General features: G+C 47.4%; 1 protein-coding gene across 1 annotated transcript in view; it reads right to left on the bottom strand.

Moving 5' to 3' along the window:
- Window positions 1-5,106: 5,106 nt before the first annotated feature.
- Window positions 5,107-15,879, bottom strand: part of TRABD2A (TraB domain containing 2A) — a 99,356-nt gene continuing 88,583 nt past the window's right edge. The window contains exons 6-7 of the mRNA XM_048504474.1: window positions 14,169-14,435; window positions 5,107-5,612 (exon numbers count right to left, since the gene is read on the bottom strand). Of these exons, the coding sequence (XP_048360431.1) occupies window positions 5,396-5,612; window positions 14,169-14,435 (484 nt within the window). The 3' untranslated portion in view covers window positions 5,107-5,395. The remainder of the gene's footprint in view (window positions 5,613-14,168; window positions 14,436-15,879) is intronic.

The raw sequence follows: 15,879 nt of genomic DNA, 5'->3' as shown, positions 1-15,879 counted from the left end.
CAAGATCATAGACTCCTATTCAACTAGTTAGTTGTTTAATAGCTGTTGTAATCTGCTGTTATGGATGTGCTTTGTTGTTTTGTCTTGACTGGCCTTTAGCTGTATTAAACTGGCCTTTGGCTGTATTAACTACTTATATTCTATTTCAGATTTCAGATCATAGACTGCCCCTTGGAACAGATCATAGACTGCCCCTTGGAATCACTGAACTACAGAATCTGTAATATTGGCAGTCTGAGAATTTCCCTGATTTCTGTACCATGAAACAATGTTTATACTGACGGAGTTGAGGAAAATCTGCCTACCGAGGGGTGGGGGGGATGGGGTTGGTGGGTGTCAGTATATATAACAGCATGACAAGCAGCAATGACAAAATTCCTTCATCTACACAGCTATTCAACATTTAGGAACCAAATTTTCCTTTGCGTCCAGCCACCTCAAGCAGTGCTTAATTCCTCATCTGGCTCCAGTTGCCTGCCCTTTCCCCATTTGAGTCTTTCCAAAATGTTTTCCTACAATAAAAGCAAAGCAGAATAAATTATGCATTTTCTTCACTTACACACACTCAACGTTCTCCTCCGTTAGAGGTCAAACCATGGGGCGGGGGGGGGGGGGCTCATAAGCTGGAGTTGTCTCAAACGCAAGCTTTCCATGTGATCGCTGCACACTCCGTGTAGCCACATTATAAAATCGATGATCAAAAGAACCCATAATAACCCAGTGAACTCAACCAGTATGTGTACCTTTTGCTCATGAAAGTAATTGCAGCTCTACAGGGAAGAGAACCAGTCCTTTGACTAGCCCCAGCATCTGAAGGGAAATTTATCACTCCCGTGTCTTGGCCCCTGAGCTCAGTTTGAGACTCCTGTACTCTTCTGCGGCATTCCAGTACATTGTGCCAAAAAGTTGAGGGGCGTGGAAAGGACAGGCTCAGCTAAGCTGGGCACAAAAAAAATGGTGAGAAAAGCCACAGTTGACTTCTTAGTGCATGTTTCCCACAATAGGTGGCTCTTGCCCTCTTTCTTTGGTCTTCCAGGCCAGTCTGAAGGTCTGTACTTAATGATAAAATAGTAATCTATTTTATCTGTTGCCCTTTTCAAAGAACACACCGAAATCCTAGCAAGGAGTGAACAAATGGGAAAGCAGGTAAACAAGTCAGATGTTTACACAGGGTTTTAGCACCCGGACACTCCCGAGTCAAATCTCCCTGAGAGATACCTCTCACACTCCACCCCCAGGACCATGTAAAGAGCAAAAACAAAGGCACAAACAAAAAAAGGAACAGAGAAAATTGTGTCGTTTTGGCTGGCAGGTGAACAGGTGGAACTGAAGCGCCGGCTTGTAAAAAAATCGAGGTAAGAGCTTTCTGTAAGAGCTTTGGTGGGAAGAACAAGCTGCTGATCAAAACAGTCTCAGCCACTTTATAGCCCCCTTGAAATGTTTCACACTTCGTACTTCATGCTCATCTGGAATCAGAAACCTGCAGCCAATACACTGGGCGCTTAGTTGAAGCCGGGATATGTGCGACATGTGGAGAAAGTTTCCGCTCAAACGCCCCCTCTCCAGGATTAGTAACATTCCAAGCAGACCCTTCTTCCATGCAGACCCTTCCTCCATGCTTTCGTACAACTTGGTCAATGTGCTCATGCCAAGTTCCCTCCCTGCACATTCAGTCAACTCATGGACATTTTGATTGGGAACAGAGCAGGGTGATTAAAGGGTGCCATGAGATAGCTATCTACAGTAGTGGGATCCAAACATTTTAATAACAGGTTCCAATGGTGGTGGGATTCAAACAGGGGTGCCGCTGCACCCACGCACATCAAGTCCCTATTGGGCAGGGAGGTTGCTTTAGTAACCCCTTCTCGGCACTCAGAAAAAATTAGTAACCACTTCTAGAGAAGTGGTGAGAAATGGTTGGATCTATCAGTAGACCAAAATGAAAATAATTCCAACACACGCATACACACCAAAAAGGCTGATCAACATAGGGGACTTCTCAGGCGCCTTATATTTGTATTCTACCTTTCTTTGCAATAGCATCAATCTCCAAGTGATTCACAGAAGCAATATAAAATACAAATGGGCAACACAGGTTAATAGAAGGACCAACTCCTGAGCATGACTGGCTGCAGGCTGAGGGATGGCTGGCACGTGAGCCAATGATCCAGTTTTAAGTTTCCACGGTCAAAGTTGTGTTCCAAAAATCAAGCACAAAAGTTCCAGCACTCACAGCAACAAGTCCAAGGGTAAAACAGAAATACAAGCCCAGGGATTCAGGCCAAGGTCAAGCCAGAGCAGATCATTCAAAGCAGGAGCCACAAGGTCAGCAGCGATTTGATGTGTTGCTTCCACGCAGCTTTGCCCTGTCCGGCTGCTTATAAAGGCAAGGCTACCAAGACAGCTTGTAATGTTGCGTACCTGCCGGCTACCTCAGGCCAACTTCTGCAAAGACTCCTCTTCACTCTCCACACAGCACCTGTCCTAGGCTGCAAGGTGCACACTTCATCTTCTGTTCTGTAGGGCCCTGCGTGGTCTCCTCCTCCTCTGTTCCTGAGGCTTTGGTGATGATGGAATTGAGCAGGCTGACATCTGGCTTTCCACAGCTAGCTCAGAGCTGGGGGCCACTACACTGGTACATAGCTGCGGGTTCATGTCTGGGCCCACAGGGGCTGCTTCTCTCCGTGCCACTTCTACTATTGGCTGTGGACAGGAGTCTGGACTTCCTGCTGATTCTTCAGAACTTCTGGATCCAGCTGGTCCATGACAGGGACTGCTAAACCAGAATAAAGTGGTGTAGCTTTGCATATGTAAGATGTCAGTTCTGTAGAGTTAAATGTTGGGTGGACGGAGTCTCAGAAAGCGCCTTGGCTTATGTTAGTTAACAGCTAACTTTGAAACGCCTCGTAGGGATCTAGAATCTATTGTGCTACGTAACGTCAACAAAATGGATTGTTCACAACAAGAGGTACTACACAGATTTTACTATTTGGATTCACATATTCCCTTTGAAGTATATCTATGTGTTAGGGTTGTGCTACCTTTAGTGTAAAAACTTTAGGATGGCTAGCAACCAAGGAGGACAGAGAGCCTGTACTTTTAACACTTGCCCGGGAAGAAGATACAGTGTGTCATGAGACGATGAGAAAAGTAGGACTAAAACCCTCTTTCCTACATCACTCTTTAAGGTAAGCAGTTCCATTTGCTTTTGAATCTGGTCATTCTAGCTGCCTTCCATGCAAATTGTTTCTCATGTTAAATCAAAGATCAATCAGGTCCAATGCATTACAACCTCATGAGAGTCTTCAAGAAGTTGCGAAGTTTCTTTTACAGGTATCTGCACATTCTTCAAAAGAGATATCACCATGAGCTTTTTAACACATATTTATATTTTTTAACAATGTAAATTTATGCTTTTATTCCTTTTTATATATATATATTTTACAGAAGACTTAACTTTTATTTCCTTTGGATAATGTGTTTGACTTTTGTCAATTTGTTGCCACCCGATTAGCAGTTCTCGATCAGATTGTAAACAACTTTTTAATATTTGCCTAATAAAGGCTACTGTATTGCATTGCAACCTTTCGCATCTGACAGCAGCCAGCCAGAAGCCACTGTGCAATTACCGATATTTTGTTTTGGGGAAAAAACTGCATGTGGGAGATAATAGGCAAAAAGTAGCTGGATCCCCCCTCCCCCACCCCCCAGATTACTTTTTGAATGATATGGTTGCCAAGACCTCCAAGGGTTGAAAATGGTTGCCAAGATTCTCCAAGGGTTGCAAATGAACACACTCAAAGCATTTACCTTCCCAGTTCAACCACTCGTCCTTCTTCCGCACTCCTCCCTTCACCTGCTATAGAGCAAGACTAAGATTCTACAGACTACAGGAGAAGGAAGTGAAATGAGTAAGTGACCCAGAAGACTCGGAACAGGTCAGGAGAGGAAGCCATGGTTGGAAATCATTTAAGGCACAGGGAACCATCTTATGGCAAGGATCTAGTGACCCTTCCAAGTAAAAGTACCAAACAGCACTTTATTGCAAACAAGTTTCCGCATAATTCGGTCCATACCTTTCAGCAAACCAGCTGGAGAAAGAAGATTTTGAGCTATCAAACCCTGAAGAGTAAGGTCACTACTTTTTTTTTTGTAGCCCTACATGTTTACCAGAAGTGAGGTACACCAATATCTGTGCTCTTTTCAACGTAAAGATCAAAGTAGAATTGTAATTTCATCTGCCACTTGCTGGATTGTTTTTTGTTTTAGAATGCTCTGCTTGGGTCCTAGTGCCTACCTAGTTCTGTTAGGTGAGAGCCAGCATGGTGAAGTGGTTAAGAGCAGGTGCACTCTAATCTGGAGAACCGGGTTTGATTCCCCACTCCTCCACCCACGTGGCAGAGGTTTATCTGGTGAACCAGATGTGTTTCTGCACTCCCACATTCCTGCTGGGTGAGCTTGGGCTAGTCACAATTCTTCAGAGCTCTCTGAGCCCCACCTACCTCACAAGGTGTCTGTTGTGGAGAGAGGAAGGGAAAGGAGCTTGTAAGCCACCTTGAGTCTCCTTACAGGAGAGAAAGGTGGGGTATGAATCCAAAACTCTTCTTCTTTATGTGGAAAAAAAGTTTAGCAGATGAACCTTTTCCTGAGAAAAGATGGTGGGAAATGCTTCAACTGCTACATTTCTGGGCTGTGTTGAGCTACTGATAAAGCAAGGAAAGAGGGCCAGCAGAGACATGGCAAGGGGGGAAAGCGCCCAGTGTACTGGTGAATCCTCCGCCCCCCGTCCCACCCCGGAACGCCCACGCCCTCAGAATGTCCTCACCACACCCCCATAGGGGTGCACACCCGGTGTGTCGCGGACACCCCGTCCCCGACCCCTTGGAGCTATGCTTCTGGGGCCAGCAAGGGGTAACTTTTTCAGTGTTGTTTGACAGGAGGGGGAAAGCAAGGCAAAATACACTGAACAACACGACTGTATCCACATTCTAGGCAACGGACGAAACTTCATTCCGGGCAATATAAACGGCAACCAAAACGGCTCTTTCCCAGCTCAAGGAACTGCAACTTTAGTGGTGCTCAAAGAGATTAAGCAGAAACCAGAAACCAACCCCCAAGAAAAACTGTATTCAAGTCAGTTTCATACAACTAAACGCAGCAACTATGTTACATATTTATCTCCCAAAAGCATTATGGGATAACATGAAATAATTCTTCTGCAAGAGAAGGGATAAATAATGGCTGTCATTAAAAATATCTTCTCCTGGATTGGGCATAGTCCAGCCAGTAAATCATGTTAATGGTCCAGATTCAGGAAAAGGAGGAGCCCTTCAAAAAAATTCAGCACAGACGATCTTCCGTTGGACAAAAGTCCTTGTTTCCCCCTCGGCATCCTTCACCAAGGGATGTGAAGTTCTGCTTGGAAGACAAACTCTGGCACCGTCATCATCAAGGCAGGCAGCACCAAAGTCAAAGTCAAGAGGGACGGAAACAGACCACTGGAGCAGCTGGTTTCTGTCTGGATGTGACTGGAACGCCCGTGTCCCCGTGGCTGGGGCTCCACAGTAATGTATCCATTAATTATTCGGATTCGAGGAGGTGGATCAGTAGCACTGAAAGGCAAAAGGGACACACACAGCAACTCTAATCAGAGGTTATTCTGAAAGCAAGAGCTCAAGAAAGCAGGTTAAGAAACTGAAAGGCATGTTCATGTCAAGAAGTATAAACGCAAGGACTTTTGCTGAAAATTGCAACCCTGCCACGAGTTATCTGCTTTTCCCTTCATAACAGGCAGTAAAATCAGTTCCGAAACTAAAGGCACAGAGCCAGGGGTTAAGACCAGATGCACTCTAATTTGGAGAACCGGGATTGATTCCCTGCTCTGCCACTTGAGCTGTGGAGGTTTAGCTGGTGAACTAGATTAGCTTGTGCACTCCAACACATGTCAGCTGTGTCACCTTGGGCTAGTCACAGTTTTTCAGAGCTCTTTCAGCCCCACCTAATAGGATTTTGTTGTGAGGGGGGAAGGGAAAGGAGTTTGTAAGCCCCTTTGAGTCTCCTTACAGGAGAGAAAGGGGGGATATAAATCCAACTCTTCTTCTTCTCTTCTTCACACTTACAATCCTCCACTCTAGCCAACTCTGTGCTCTACGCTACAGAGGTGAGGCAGGTGGTGACTAGAGAGAAGGGATTTCCAGTGGTGGCAGCTGGCCTTTGGAATGCCCGCCCCCATGAGGCTCACCTGGCATGTCTTACTGTATTTCAGATGCTAGGTCAAAATATTTCTTTTTACCCTGGCTTTTAATTAGGGGTTCCCTCTTTTCAGCTGTTCTGTACAGTCTGCTTCTAGCCTGAGGACTGTTTTAAAGGTAAAGTTTTCTCTTCAGTCATGTCCGACCCTGGGGTACCACTGCGAGCAGTGATTTCATAGGCAAGCCGTTTTTGTGGGGTAGTTTGCCAATGCTTTCCCCGGCTATTCTTTACCCCCTACCTATGAGATAGGCACTCATTTACTGACCAAGAAATGGATGGATGGCTGAGTTGACCATGAGCCAGCTGCCAGGATATATGACCCACAGGGGACTCGAACTCCTGACTGTGCGAGTGGCACTGCAAGCACTTAACCACTATGCCACACGGCTCCTAACGAGGACTGTATTACAATGATCTTATTGGGCTTCACCACATTTTAATGCTCCAGCTTGTTTTTAAGTGACTTGTTTGGTTTAATCATATTGTTTGAGTTGAGAGCTGCCCTAAGCAGGGCTCTGGGGAGGCAGCATGTAAATTTCCTCAATAAATAAAAAAAAGGAGCAAGGCAGGGTGCTTTATAGCGCAATCCTACATGTAGTTGCTCCAGTCAAAGCCCATTAACTTCAGACTGAAGCAACTCGGCACAGGATTATGGCCGTTAAGCACCCGATCAAAGAAAAGATCAAGACAACTTCTACGCCACTTTATGCCAAGCCAAGGGGATTGGACATTGAGTGCTGGGGAAGTAATTCGGTACCAACACTCAGTTCTGCTATGGCAGTTAAGCCTGATTAACTAGACCTAGACTTGGCTTGAAGAAGAAGAAGAAGAAGAAGAAGAAGAAGAAGAAGAAGAAGAAGAAGGAGGAGGAGGAGGAGGAGGAGGAGGAGGAGGAGGAGGAGGAGGAGGAGGGGGGGAGGAGGAGGGGGGAGGAGGAGGAGGAGGAGGAGGAGGAGGAGGAGTTTGGATTTATATCCCCCCTTTCTCTCCTGCAGGAGACTCAAAGGGGCTTACAATCTCCTTGCCCTTCCCCCCTCACAACAAACACCATGTGAGGTGGGTGGGGCTGAGAGAGCTCTGAGAAGCTGTGACTAGCCCAAGGTCACCCAGCTGGCGTGTGTGGGAGTGCACAGGCTAATCTGAATTCCCCAGATAAGCCTCCACAGCTCAGGCAGCAGAGCTGGGAATCAAACCCGGTTCCTCCAGATTAGATACACAAGCTCTTAACCTCCTACGCCACTGCTGCTCCTTGAGAATGGGGGGAGCCAATTGCCTAGTGGTGGTGGTTGTTTTTTAATGGTTAGAACAGGGGTCTGCAACCTGCGGCTCTCCAGATGTTCATGGACTACAATTCCCATCAGCCCCTGCCAGCATGGCCATGCTGGCAGGGGCTGAGGGGAATTGTAGTCCATGAACATCTGGAGAGCCACAGGTTGCAGACCCCTGAGTTAGAAGGTTTGAATTGCAGATTTTAGCTAAGTGTGGATTTAGCCAGGCTTCAAGGGGGGGTCACATTGCTCTGCTCCCCGGAGAGAAGCCCGAGTGACGTTCAATCCCTTTTAATCACCACTCATGTTCAATCACCTGTTCTAATCTCTCCTAATTGTAGCCTTGTGCAGTCTTTTGTAGCTGAGTCACAAACCCTTTTGTATGGCCGGGCTCCCTTTTCTCTAACTGGCTATAACAGAAATTGGGGAGCGGTTGCCCCAGGCCAATACGGAGCGGTAGCTTGTGCAAAAGCATCCACAGGGCCCCTGGAATCAATGCATCAGCAAAGAAAAAAAAGGTGAAGGGACCAAGCAAGTTAAATACCTGGACATTACAGTTTGTTTGTTTTTCCCTTCCCTGCAGCAACAAACTTAAGAACCAACTTCACACATTTTAAAATAAAAACTGAGCCTTTAAATTTTAAAAAAGGGTCCTAAAGGAAACACTTTTTTGAAAGGCCCTCAAATTGTACACCAGGGCAACAAAGAGAAATGAGAAATAGCCAGTCTGATAGTGCCCTTGTATGGATCTCTGTTGGCACTGCATTGACCAATCAGCATGCTTTCTGTAAAGCAAAGCCTTTCCCTCATCCGCTTTTGAGAAGGCTAACGCGTGGGTAATACAGCAGACATCACGTTCCTTACGCCATTTGGCAAAATACCTCCACAATGTTCCGGAGGAAAGGTTGAAATCATGGGATAAAGGGAGGGGCACCTTGCGAATTTGTAACAGAACAGAAATAGAAAGCAGGAGTAAATGGACAGTTTTCTCAATGGAATGAACTAGGCATTGAGGTTTCACAGGGATATGTTTGGCGAAGGGCACTATTTAATGTGTTCACACAAACAATCTGGAATTGGACATAAAGCGGCAGCCAAGCTTACAGATCACACCAAATTTGATGAAAGCCTCCTGTGTAGAATTATTATTATAATTATTATTTATTATATTATAAACCGACCTTCCCCGAAGAATAAAAGAATAAGAATTTTTAAAAAATCCAAACTGGTTGAATGAGCAACAACCTGGCAAATGAAGATTGATGGAAATCGGTGTAGAATAAAGCACCCGGGGGGGGGGGGGGGGGATCCAAACGAATTAGACACTGACAGGAGTCTGAAATAGCAACAGGTGACCAGGAAAGAGTTCTTGGGGCTGAGGGGGAAACAACAGAAAGCCGCTTTGGTGCTCCTGCCCTGCTTGAGGACTTCCTGGAGTCATCCAATTGTCCACGATGAAAAAACAGGATGTGGAAAAAGATCAACCTTTGGCTTGATAAAACTCAGGCCCTTTTTGAACAGGTAAAACATCGTTTGGGGGGGGATCCTTCTCACAGGCGGCACTGCGAAAATGATGCAGCGCCGCTCTTCCCTCCCCCCCAAACGATGTATTCTCGCTCAAGGAGCGAGGTTTTTGGAATATGCCAGCTTCCATCTGGTGCCGAGTGAATGGCACTGGATAGAAGCCGGCGTATTCCCTGCTACTGCCCCAAATGCCTCCTTACCTCCTCCTGGCTTCCATCGCTCTATAGAAGCCAGGCGACATGCCAAGCGGGCGGGATAGACAGCGGCGGGATAGACGATGGCAACTTGCACTTGGGACATGGCAAGCGCGCCTCCTTCCCCGTTCCTCCCTACCTCCGGCGTCCTTTCCCCTCCTTCCCAGGCGCCAGACGAGGGAGCCGCAGTACAAGGACGAAAGAGCCGTATTTGGCTCCGGAGCCGCGGGTTGCCGACCCCTGATCTAGTCAGATCTCAGAAGCTAAGCAGGGTCAGCCCTGGTTAGTAGCTGGATGGGAGACCGCCAACGAATACCGGGGTTGCTATGCGGAGGGGGGCAATAGCCAACCACCCCCGTTAGTCTCCTGCCTTGAAAACCCCATGGGGTCACCATAAATAGGCTGCAACTTAATGGGCAGTTCACACAAACACACTCACTCTTAGGCTTAGTTCTCACCAAAGTGGTTAACCTCAATCAGAACTATAAAGATTCAGACTACGGGTATGGGCTCCTATGATTACGAAACTCTTTCTCCTCAAAGAAAGCTAGCAGCTTGGGGAGAAAAAAAAATATACAGCATAGCTTTCCATGTACCAGTGAAGTTTTCAGTAGAGGAATGCTAATCTATTTTTATTCACCCTTTTTCAGCAAAAAATCAAATGATACACGGGAAAAAGAACAAAGAGCCATTAAATAAAAGCACCCTGTCTTCAAATATTCCTGTGAAGAACATCCAGTAATATTCTCATGGCACCGACATGTGGATTAATGCCGTTAGCTCAGGTCCATTCTGCTCCGACTACATAAAAAACTATGTTATAAGTTACTGCCAAATACTTAACTCTGCTACAGACGCTGGCCCAAAGGAAAAATTTTAATAACTGGCCAAATACTTGTTCTTGTTACATGAGGGGATGGGAAAGGAAGGAAGGCTTTTACATTGCTTGGGCCCGAGGGGAGTGCATAATGGAGGTCCCTGGCAAAAGAACATAAATCCAGAGTTGCGCTCCTACAACACTGTCTGGGTGCACACTTTGCCGAACCCCATTATATCCTCTTGCAGAATCTCCCCCCAGTGGGGTTTAGCAAACCTCATTTGTGACGACAGGCAGATTGTGTTGCTGATGAAACTCTACCCCAAGTTACCACTTCAGTTTCCCCCTCAGAAGTGAGTGAACAACAGCTCTTTACCTACGGCAGAAAGTAAAGAAGTTGCCTTATAAACAACATGAACAGAGAAGCTGCCTTACACTGAACCAGCTCACTGAATCTATCAAGGTCAGCATTATCTACTGCAGGGGTCTGCAACCTGTGGCTCTCCAGATGTTCATGGACTACAAATCCCATCAGCCCCCACCAGCATGGCCAATTGGCTGGCAGGGGCTGATGGGAATTGTAGTCCATGAGCAACTGGAGAGCCACAGGTTGCAGACCCCTTGTCTACTGAGACCGGCAGGAGCTCCCCGGGGTCTTATTTGGGGGCCCTTTATGTCATCTCTTGCCTGATCTTTTTAGTGGAGATGCTGAGGGTTGGTCATGGAACCTTCAGCACCCAAAGCAAATGCTCTAGAACAGGGGTCTGCAACCTGCGGCTCTCCAGATGTTCATGGACTACAAATCCCCTCAGCCCCTGCCAGCATGGCCAATTGGCTGGCAGGGGCTGATGGGAATTGTAGTCCACGAACATCTGGAGAGCCACAGTTTGCAGACCCCTGTTCTAAAACTGAGACGTGATTCCTTCCTCAAACATGGGATGGAGATTAAAACAGCTCCCTTGCCGACTCCATGAATGAAGGAAGAAAAATATGTAAATAGAGATTGTTTATCAATAGATGTCAGGGCTGCTGTGTAACAAATCAATCTTATTAGGTGGGCTGAATATGGGATGTAAGGACTGGACAAGCACAGTGTCTGTACACCACTCAAGTTTGTTTGTACATGATGTATTTGCCTCCATTTACTAACATTACTTAAAAGTTTGCTAAGGTAATTTAAATATTTGAAATTGATTTAAATTGGAAAAAAATTCCAGTTCAGTTTTTCCGAGATAACCCTGTGCTAACAACCTTGTTATATTCCGTTCTCTGTTTTAATAACAGCAACCCCAAGAGGCAGGTTAGGCCCAGAGAAAATGACTAGTCCACGGTCACGCTGTGAGATGTCATAGCAGAGTTGGGATTTGAACTTGGGTCTCTTAGATCCCAGGATGACGCTCCAGCCAGAGCTCCATACTGGCTCTCACAGTTCATCAAGGCCAGAGCTCTTCTGCCCTTTAAGAAAATAACGCTTCTCCTGGCAGCATTCAGAGAATGTGTTTGGAAGGAATACATCAGTGTGAAGAAGGAAGGAAGGAAGGAAGGAAGGAAGGAAGGAAGGAAGGAAGGAAGGAAGGAAGGAAGGAAGGAAGGAAGGAAGGAAGGAAGGAAGGAAGGAAGGAAGGAAGGAAGGAAGGAAGGAAGGAAGGAAGGAAGGAAGGAAGGAAGGAAGGAAGGAAGGAAGGAAGGAAGGAAGGAGGAAGGAAGGAAGGAAGGAAGGAAGGAAGGAAGGAAGGAAGCAAGCAAGCAAGCAAGCAAGCAAGCAAGCAAGCAAGCAAGCAAGCAAGCAAGCAAGGAAGGAAGCAAGGAAGCAAGGAAGCAAGGAAGCAAGGAAGCAAGGAAGCAAGGAAGGAGGAGTTTGGATTTATACCCCACCTTTCTCTCCAGTAAGGAGACTTGAGGTGGCTTACAAGCTCCTTTCCCTTCCTCTCCCCACAGCAGACTCCTTGTGAGGTAGGTGGGGCTGAGTGAGTTCCAAAGAACTGTGACTAGCCCAAGGTCACCCAGCAGGAATGTAGGAGTGCGGAAACACAGCTGGTTCACCAGATAAGCCTCCGCCACTCAGGTGGAGGAATGGGGAACCAAACCCGGTTCTCCAGATTAGAATCCACCTGCTCTTAACCACTACACCACGCTGGCTCTCATACAACACAAGGCCCTAATCACATGCCAGTAGTCTATACCCATTTGTTTTTTTACCACTTGGCTCTCCCACATGGATACTCAGAACTAAACATATTTATCAGCACAAAACTGACATTAGCTCTCCATCCCACCTGTCTCAAAACTCTCCCCTCGTCTTCCTCACTGAACATTCTGAAGCCTCCAAGACTAAATGGATTTAGTAAAACAAGGCATACAGAAAACAGAGAGCCAAAAGAAAAGCGCAAGAAGAGGCCAGTAAAATTAGAAGCAGACGCCTCTGATGTCTGAATAGCAAAAAAGGTAAGGGAACAGCCTCTGTCAAAGGCACAGGAGTCTCCTTGCACGGAAAGCAGAATCGAAGCGAGAAGCCGACTTCCTTCAAAGTTTTCCCTTCGCTCAAGAGACGCCATTTACACATTTCAGGTGAAGGAAGCACAGATGCCAACCAATGTAATAAAAAGCATATTAATATCCATTATTCTAATACCATCCGGCCGCCATGTTCTCTTTAAGCTGTTCATTGGCTAAGTGCATAAATCCCACCGCCCCCCAAAAAACTACTCTGGGAATTTGTAGGCAGTCAGTATCCCTTTTAAGCCCGGTTACCTCTCCATAGCTAAAAGCCCCCATAGGAGACTCATATGCTAGTGGAAAGAAGCCATCTGGCAAGTCAAACCAAAGAACGAACTTGACAGCAGGCACATTTATAGAGGAGCCAGACCATATCAACACAGCAAAACTCAGCAAAACTCATAGTGTAACTGCCAAAAGTTAGCAGCTAGGTCATTCTTTGTTCATGAGTTATTTAAGGAGCAGATCGAAAGCAGAAGAGGTTTAACTTCAGAGCTGGAACATATGGGAGAAGATGGTCCTTCAAAAACCCTGGTCCCAAGCCATGTAGGGCTTCAGAGGACAAAATGAACACCTTGAATTAGTCTCAGAAGCAGATCAGTAGCTTGTGTAATTGTTGTCGTACTGGGGGCATATGGTCCAGATAGCTGCAGGGGTGGGATTCAGCCGGTTCCCCACGGTTCACTAGAACCCGTAGCTAATTTTTTTCTAGTTCACAGAACCGGTTGTTATCCTCCAGCTTGGCCTCTCTGCCCCTCCCTTAAAACCCAGGCTCTTAAAGGGAAAGGACCCTTCCCATTCCCTTACCCACCCACCCAGCCAGCCTCCCTCCCCCCACCCCACTAGCTCAGCTGACATTGTTCTGAGAGGTGGTGATTTTGGGGTGACTTGGTGCAAAAATGATGAGGATTCATGAGGATCCGTGTTTTCCAAGCAGGTTTTTGCGCCACTGCTGTGCCACAGAGCATGGGATGTGTGATTGCTGTGTTCAGGCACATTGCCAAGGGCATGAGCTGGTGATTTTGGGGTGACCAAGTGCAAAAATCAGGAGGATCCATGAGGATGTGTGAGGTTTAACTACATTTTTGTGCCACTGTGGTGGCATGCAGCATGGGATGCAGGATTATTGTGGCTAATGGCTGGAGTGATGATGTGCTGGTGATTTTGGGATGACTTAGTGCAAAAATCACGAGGACCCGTGTTTTTCAAGCAGGTATTTTCCGCCCCGCCCCGTGGCGCCCTGCCCCCTTACCTTAGTGCAGGCTGAAGCCGGCCTGGTGGGAACTACACTTCCCATAACACCCTGGGGCTTGCAAGGTCTCCTGGGAAGTATAGTTCCCACCAGGCTGTTTCTGCCTGAAGGGAACAGCCGCTTCTCCAGCCTGCACTGTTTCACGAAGGTAAGTGTGTGTGGGGGGCGCCGCAGAAGGGGTGGCAGGAGGGGGGGTGCCGTGGGGGGATTCCCCCCTAAGCGTGCGCTGGTGCAGCGGGCCCCCCCGGCCCCCTGGTAGCTCCGCCTCTGATGCACAGCCACCCTACAGTCCACCTCCAGCAGCAGCGTGGCATGACTAGCCTCAATGCACATGCGCATTCAGTCTGCCTCCACCGGCTCATTACCTTTCTTCGATGCGTACCCAGAGGTCACTGAACTGGCGCAAGCGCTGTTTCTTCTGCTGCTGCTTCTTCTTTTTCTTCTTGTACTTCCTGTCCACTTTCTCCAGCAAGTCAATACTTTCAGGAAGCAGCAGGTGAGGCAGCAACTCTTCTTCCTCCTCCACTTTTTGCGGATGCTGTTGGGGAGGGTGGAGCTCTTGGGAGATGATGTAGGAAGCATATTCTGGGGAAGACGAAGAGAGAGCCGACAGCACCTTTTGAGTCTTCCCACTGGCAGAGGAAAAACAAAAACACAATTGAAAAGAACGAGCGAGAAGACAGACGGATGGGTGTTTCCCATATCTATATAAGAAGAAACAGAATGGACAAACTATATTATTCATTATTCATACAAAGCAAACATGCCACCACACTGAAAATGCTACCATCTGCGATGAGCAGGAGGAAACCAGCAAAAACTGGCCGTGGTCTGGTGGATCTTGTTCCTAACGTTTCGCCTGCATCTGTGGCTGGCATCTTCAGAGGTGTATCACAGAGGGAAGTCTGTTAGACATACCAGACCATGGCCACACAGCCCGGAAAAACCACCACAACCAGTTGAATCCGGCCATGAAAGCCTTCGACAATACAATAGGGAAACGGTTTGCTGTGAGGCATGACAGGGTCCTGATGAAGCAGGCAGAGAGGAAAATGATGCAGGCACAGGCCACACACACCGCAGCTGCATCATCTCTCTTGCAGTCGTTGATCCTTTAAAGGTTAGCACAATTTCTCCATTGAAGCTACTGGGCTGTATACTTGTTGCCCATAATAACTCCAGCTTGGGCATACCAGCATGATTGGGAGTGATCCAATGATCCAATGCAAAGGTGCAATAGCCAGTGTGGTGTAGTGGTTAACAGCAAGTGCACTCTAATCTGGAGGAACCAGGTTTGATTCCCAGCTCTGCCGCCTGAGCTGTGGAGGCTTATCTGGGGAATTGAGATTAGCCTGTACACTCCAACACATGCCAGCTGGGTGACCTTGGGCTAGTCACAGTTCTTCTGATCTCTCTCAGCCCCACCTACCTCACAGGGTGTTTGTTGTGAGGGGGGAAGGGCAAGGAGATTGTAAGCCCCTTTGAGTCACCTTACAGGACAGAAATGGAGGATATAAATCCAACTCTCCTTCTTCTTCATCCCCTATCCTTGAAAAAGACATGCTCTGAACAATGACTCCTGCTCCCCTGAGCGCAGATAGCTATCTTCTCACTGTTTACACTCTAAAAAGAATACTATTTGGGGTGTAGCAGTGACATGTGTCCCCAGTATTAACTGAGAAGAAAAGAAGTACATGTGTGGTATAAGAAGTTTGGGGGAAGTGCCAGATCCTTTTGAACTGCAAGTAAGCACTGTGGGGGTTAGGGGAGGGGGGATTTGCCTTGGGGCAGCCAACCAGCCGGGCCCCTGGCCGTACTGCCACCACAGTGCCAGCCTGTTGCTTCCAAGGAGGCTTCCCAGCAGTATGGGAAGGCTTAAAATTCAAAAATGCTTCCCCACTATTGGAAAGCCCCCATTGGGCAGCGGGGTCGCAGGGATGCTGGTGCAGCGCTGTGTCCCACCACGGGGGGGGGGGGGGGGGTTGGCAGCCGCATGGCAGCAGATTCACCACTCTGCCAAGTCAAGTGCTCCAGGGAGGGCAAATTCACCAGGGCAGCGACATACCACTCCCAAGG

Source organism: Sphaerodactylus townsendi, linkage group LG07 (assembly GCF_021028975.2).
Source record: "Sphaerodactylus townsendi isolate TG3544 linkage group LG07, MPM_Stown_v2.3, whole genome shotgun sequence".
In the NCBI taxonomy this organism is placed as follows: domain Eukaryota; kingdom Metazoa; phylum Chordata; class Lepidosauria; order Squamata; family Sphaerodactylidae; genus Sphaerodactylus; species Sphaerodactylus townsendi.
This window is presented reverse-complemented; position numbering and strand designations above follow the sequence as displayed.